At 50.4% G+C, this 6,421-nt stretch overlaps 1 protein-coding gene across 1 annotated transcript; it reads right to left on the bottom strand.

Annotated features, from left to right (window-relative positions):
- Positions 1-475: 475 nt before the first annotated feature.
- CD24 (CD24 molecule) lies at positions 476-5,000 on the bottom strand. The gene is made up of 2 exons (XM_080806451.1): positions 4,867-5,000; positions 476-2,149 (listed from the first exon to the last, which is right to left on the bottom strand). The coding sequence occupies exons 1-2, from the start codon at positions 4,933-4,935 to the stop codon at positions 1,985-1,987; spliced, it is 234 nt and encodes a 77-aa protein (XP_080662577.1). The 5' UTR covers positions 4,936-5,000; the 3' UTR covers positions 476-1,984.
- Positions 5,001-6,421: the final 1,421 nt, after the last annotated feature.

Genomic DNA, 6,421 nt, shown 5'->3' with positions numbered 1-6,421 from the left:
TTGCCTCACAGCACTAAGTGACAACATACTGCTTATCTGTCATCATATACATTCTCTTTCCCAACCAAAGTAACTTGCCCAGCAAGTTCAGCATTCCATTTTCAGTACCCTGGAATACAGCTGGCGCCCAAGTTGTTGAATAACTAGGGGAGTATACAATCTTCCTTCCCAGCTTTAAGATGACCACATTCAGATTAATTCTTTAGTCAAAACCTCCTGCTGCTATGCAATGCAATGCAAAACAGTTCAACTACAACGTTCTGGTTAATAGGAAAATACGGATATGTTCTTAATAGCTTAAATAGACTCCTACAACCATGATAATCCACAAAGTATTTGCTGCATCAGAAAAACTTAAAATTCAATAGGGGCGCCTGGGTGGCTCAGTTGGTTAAGCATCCAACTCTTGCTCTCTCCCCAACCCCTCCCCTCCTCTAAAAAATTAAAAAAAAAAAAAAAACCTTAAAATTCAATAGATTGCTCTTTCAGCCATTTCTTTTTATTTACAGTTTGTGTTCAATGCAAATCAATTCCATAACATGAGAAGTTACTATGAATCAAAGCATAAATACACAAACACAATATACAATCCAAAATAGATGTACAGCATTCAGGTATGAAACAAAATGGAATGTTCATTCACACACACAGTAGCTTGAGATCTGTTGAATATGGTTGTTCTGGTATAGGTTCCTAAAGATGGGAAAAAATGACTTTGGTTATCAAGACTACTGCGGCCATATTAAATACTGGAACATCTAAGCATCAGTGTGTGACCATGCGAACAAAGGACCTTAGAGTGTCTATTTTTAAAAAGCTTTCTGTGCATCGAGGAAGTTGTAAAAAGATTTACTTGCCAGAATCAAGCCCACTTTAGGCTTAGGACCAGGTTCTAACTATCTAAAAATATTGACTAACAGAAAGTGTTCCAAATGTGGCTATTCTGATTCAGAGTTTAAAAAAAAAAAAAAAAAGTATTTACAGAAAAGAGTATAAAAGTTTTCCCAAATTTAATGTAAGCTTCCAGTCTTCACTTTCCAAATACTTGATTTACAATTTTGGCTTCTGCACACATTTTGCCTTTTTAATTTCAAGATTTGTTGATTTTACCTTCAAAACAGATCATTTTTTAAATTACAAAAAGTATTCAACATATGCAGAAATGAAAAGCATTTTGAAGTTAGCGGAGGTCAATGTTCCTCTACTCTTTGGAATCTAAGTTTAGCTAAATGAATCTGGCACTCTTGAATACGAGTAAGTGATCAGTATATAAGCAAAATTTACTCATTATGCTTTAATCGGGGGTAGATTCCAATCCATCATTGCCCTGAAACATGTCAATTACTATATAAAAAATCAAATGCAATATCAAATTCAAAGCCTCAGAGGAAAGAGTTCAGTTCCCAAGAAACAGTGATAGCTTAACAAGGTAAAACTTTTTATCTAGAGTACACAGGCATTAAGTTAGTACTGCTGAAACAATGCATTGAGGATTTACAGTAACTCCTGGAAGTTCCTTCTAATGTACGAATAAATAGAATCATGGAAGCTTTCTGGATTAACTGTTTTCAATGGTCTTGAAGATGTAATGAACCGAATGAAAACTGAATGTGTTCACATCTCATCTTTTACATCTAGGTAAGATAAAATCTAGTCTCATTTTCAAGGTAGAATTTTACATGTCCATACTTCTTAAGACACATTTAAAGAAATTATCTCTTAACTAATCTTGGATGTTGTCTCTTCATCTTGTACATGAAACTCCAGCAGATTTAATAGACATTCATCATCTAGTCAAACCCTTCACATGTTCTTCAAACCAATCAAATTTGGGATCCTCAACATTTTCGGTGTCAATAAAATAAGGTGTGGAATTAGCAGATACAATGAAGACCTGTTTTTCCTTGTCACACTGGATGTCTAGACGCCATTTGGATTGGGTTTAGAAGATGGGGAAGTATAGATGTTTCTTGGCCTGAGTCTTTTAACAGTAGAGCTGTAGAAGGGAGAACGAGATCGCGAAGAGACTGGCTGTTGACTGCAGAGCACCGCCAGTTGGTGTGGTGGTGGTATTAGCTGGATTGGGAGCAGTCGAGGTACTCTGGGAATTGTTGCTTGCAACTGTTATATTTGTTTGATTTGAATAAATCTAAAATATACAAAAAGTTACACTGGTAAATTTCCACATGTCACAGCTGCCTCTATGCATCCTTAATATGCAATGAGATAAAGGAGAGATTCCTAGATCGCTCTTCTCCCATTGTTTCCTTACCTGTCATTTAGTTCTGAATTCTTGCTTAGTTCCACTAAGATCGTTCTTTTGATTCAACACAAGCTACCTACAGATGCCTACAGGACTGCAAAGGTAGCAGCGACCAAAAACGTTCCTCTAACTATTAGCTTCCAAGAGTGTGGCTTTATTTTTAATTCTTTGAAGAAATAAAGGACCAAGTTAACTAATCTAGGTTTTGTGATGATGCCGACTTACTGGCATTGCAAAAGATTTGCCCTGGTCTCCCAGTAAGGGGAAGCTTTGAAAGTTGCATGAGTAACTTGGATTCTAAAATATTGTAAAATCTGTACATTTGTCAAACTGTCTATCCTGGATTTGCTAGGTAACTTTCCCATACCCATTTAACAAAGCCTTGGATTTAACTTAAGGGGACATGGGATATATTATCTGCTTCCTTGAAATCTTGAAATTATATAGATCTATATAGTTCTTCTCAAAAGTGGCCACAACATTTGTTTTAAATTGAAAAAGATAATGTCTTTCCTGAAGCAAAAGGACTTCTCCCCCAAACGCCATGGAGTCAGAATGACAGCACAAAAGACACCAACAGGGTCTGGTGTTAAGTTTTCACCAGCAGCAGCCTCCCTGTCTGGTCATTAAGTCCAATGCTGTGGCCAAGAACCAACGTTCCCCCAGTGTCCAACGCCTGAGTGGCACCATTCACCACACTGATTTTTCAAGTCACGAAATGCACAGTCCAGCGGGGCACGTGATAATCTCTCCTTTGTCACAGAACAAAGACAGATGGGAGATTTCAGCTCTCCCTACGAGACAGGGTTTAAGAGGGCTTCTGATTACAGGCAGGAGGGAGGATATGGCACCAGGCAGGTCTGGGCCACATGTCCATTTTGCTGCCGATGATCCAAAGATAATATAGCAGCATCAGCTCCCTTTGTTGTAAAACCCATCATTAAGCAAATATGGGCTTAAAATGTATAAATCCTACCCAAAATAAAGGAAAATCTTGGTCAAGTCCAACATGCTTACTGAGCACCTACTGTGTGCTTGTCCTGCCAGGAAATGGCACTCCCTAAAAGGAAAGCACTAATAATACGGGAAAGTATCTAAACCAGAGCTGTTTGGGGACAATACCTGGTTTGGGATGCCTTATAGGTTATCTGTTCTCATGTATACAAAGACCTTCTAGTGTGAGTGCAGCGTGTGACCTTTGTCACAGAGCGTAGTGCACCTATAGGAGAATCTAAAGGTCCTCTACACCAACAAAAGAAACTAATGTTAATATGTGAAATTGACATTAAATAAAAATTTCCCTACCAAACTAGATTTGCTTACCTAAAACCTCCCTCTTGAAATTTTGGGGTGGGGGGGAATCTGGTCGGAAAGGAGGTGGGGTGCGGGTGAGGGAGATCAGCACGTTTTCTGTGGCCGCGCCCCTCCCCCACGGAGGAATTGTGAAAGGCTCGGAGCGCAGCCTACCCGCAAGACAACAATAGGGTACAGTTACCCGGCCCGCGGAAGGGAAGCCGAGGAGCGCTTCGCTCCCCGGCCGCGCTTCCAGGTGAGCACGGCAGCTGTGTGGGCGACCAAAGACCCGTCGCACCCAACTTCTCGGAGGAAAAGCTCAGGAGACACTCCTCATAAAGCCCCATTGTAAGAGGCGGGGAGCCCCACGTTCCCACCTCTGCCCTCCGAGAGCGAGCTACTGGAAAAAAAATTGACCCTTCTCGCCCCCCCTCGCGCCCCCCACCCCGCTCGGTTCTCCCGGCTCAGCCCCCAGCCTCCCTCGAGGAGGCCACGCAGCCACCTGCGGGGCAGCGCAGTCCTCGTTAACCGCGCTGACCCGAAATCGGTTCCCGGGATAGAGAATCTGGGAGGGGGCGGCGGCGATGGGGACAAAGCCTGGCGGGGACTCGACTGGGGACGGCAACGTCCCACCCGCCGCCTGCCCAGAGGTAGCCAATCGGAGCTACCACGGGGTTCCCAGGTGACAAGAGATGGACGTGTAATTTAAGGTCGGACCCGGGAGAGCGCAGGGTGAGGAGCGGGTCCCCGCCCAGGCTTCAGCCGGGAACTACGCGGGACTGGGGTGGGTTAACAGGGCCCGAAAGCCAGGGCTTCCTCGGGATCCCCGAACCAGCTAAGGCGAGGATGGGTGAGATCGTCCCCTCTTTGTGTGGTGCGCAGGGGGCGCGAAGACACTCCTGGAGGGAAGCGGGGTGCCCTCCCGGGACAGCCCGAGGTCTCCGGACGCTCCAGAGGTGGGAAAGACACGTTCTCTTTCCCGCTAGGGCCTCGGACCTCTGGGAGAAAACGGGTGGTGGGCTCCAGCCGAGCCGGGAAGGAGTTGCTTGGGACTCGGGGCAGGGCAGGGGCCTCCCGGCCCACGCGCGGAGGGGCATTGTTCCCGGGGCCGCGGGAGGGTGGGGGCAGCCCGCCGGGGGAGCGGAAAGTGGGCTCCACGTTGCCCTCCCCCAGGCCAGATATTGCGGGATTCTCTCTCCGCAACCCCAGTCGGCGGCCCTCGCTGGGGGCGCAGGTCGGTCCCCTGGGGGAGGCTCCGACCCCCCCCCACAAGGCGCGGCCCCCGAGCCCCGCGGGCGCCAGGGCCTCACCTGCGTGGGTAGGAGCAGCGCCAGAAGCAGCAGCCCCAGTCCGAGCCTGGCCATCATCGCTCTGCCCATGTCCGCTCCGTCGGCGTCGGTGCGCGGCGCGTCTCACTGGATGCGGGGTGAGTGAAGAACCACTGGCTCCGGGCGGGCGCAGGCAAGGTGGGGAGCGCGGCCGGCCGGCGGGACCTTATATACCGGGACAGCCACAATAGCCGTGACGTGGCGCCGCCCGCCCACCCGCGCTCCCCTCCGCCGTCGCCGCCGCCCCCCGCGCGCGCCCGCCGGCCGCCTCCCCGCCCTCCCCACCCCCTCCCCCGCCGGGCTCCCCCGCGCCCCCTCCCTCCGCCGCCGCCCGGGAGACCCCGGGGCGGCCGGGCCGCGGCAGGTGGGCGGCAGGGCGCCGCCGGCTGCTGGCATGCTGCTTTATGTTTCCCCGCGCCGACTGCGTGCAGGCTGGCACAGGCGCCCGGCGACTCCCACACAGGACCCGGGGCGAACTCGCGAGCCACACACGCCGCTCCCGGGGCCCGGCCCGAGTTTCCTTTGTTTCCCCGGCCCTGCCATCTTACCCCCCCCCCACCCCCACACACACCCCCGAAAGAAAAGTCCGAGGCTCCCGCGCGGCGAGCAGCCTTAGTCCCCGCTCCGACCGCGGCAGGGGCCCCGGGGGCGGGGGGCTCCCTCGGCTCGGGGTTCCTCAAATCCCTGCACCGGGACTGTGGGGGTCTTCTGGGGGACCTGGGCCGGTCGGCGGGGCTCGCCGTTGGCGCCCGGGCTCGGAGCAACGTGTGTGCTCGGCCTCGCGCCCACCGCGCCCGCCCAGCCACTCGCTTTGTTTTTCGAGCTCCTGCGTCTGCCACGCTGTGTGAGCTTGGGGCGCATCCCGGGTCCGCATCCTCCGGAGAGTTGGGGAGCCGCCGGCCGGGGGCGGACTCGCTGCCCGGACGCCGCGGGCGACCGGGTTTTGGTCCTGGCGCTCCCCTCTGCCGCGGCGGGCGGACGGGGGCGAGCAGGCGACAGCCCACCCTGAGGGATGACTCACCCCCTCCGGCCCTAAAAGCCCCGCTGGCCTTCCCCCACGCGGATTTGCTCCCAGGCCCTACGCAGGGAACAGGAACCTCTCTGGCGGTCCCATTAGAATTCACCGCCCCTCTGGAATTCCTGGGGACACACTTCTTTGGTCTCTGTTGCAAAGCACTTGCTCGTCGGGCGTTTACTTCTACGTAGCTGCCATTAGGCAATTGAATGAACAGGCGCAAATCAGTCATCATTCAGCAGATTTTAGTGGAAGGTATTTTCCAACCATTCTATTGCAAAAACTTTAAAGCATACAGCACAAGTAGAAATAATGTTACTACTGGAGTTATTTTCGGCTTAATTTTTTTTTTATTACAGGACTTAATCCTTGTATTTTAAGTTTGCCCGAGTGTTTTGCAGTCTTTAAAGGAAACAACAGGGACCAAACCGTACTAGTAGGGTTGTGAATTTGTTTAAATTTCACTTTTCCAGAACAGTCTTGTAAAAACAAGCTTAGTTTTATGGAAGCAGAGTGACAATG

Source organism: Martes martes (genome assembly GCF_963455335.1).
Source record: "Martes martes genome assembly, chromosome: 6".
NCBI classification, from domain to species: domain Eukaryota; kingdom Metazoa; phylum Chordata; class Mammalia; order Carnivora; family Mustelidae; genus Martes; species Martes martes.
The sequence above is the reverse complement of the archived record's forward strand: the minus strand, read 5'-3'. Positions and strand labels throughout refer to the sequence as shown.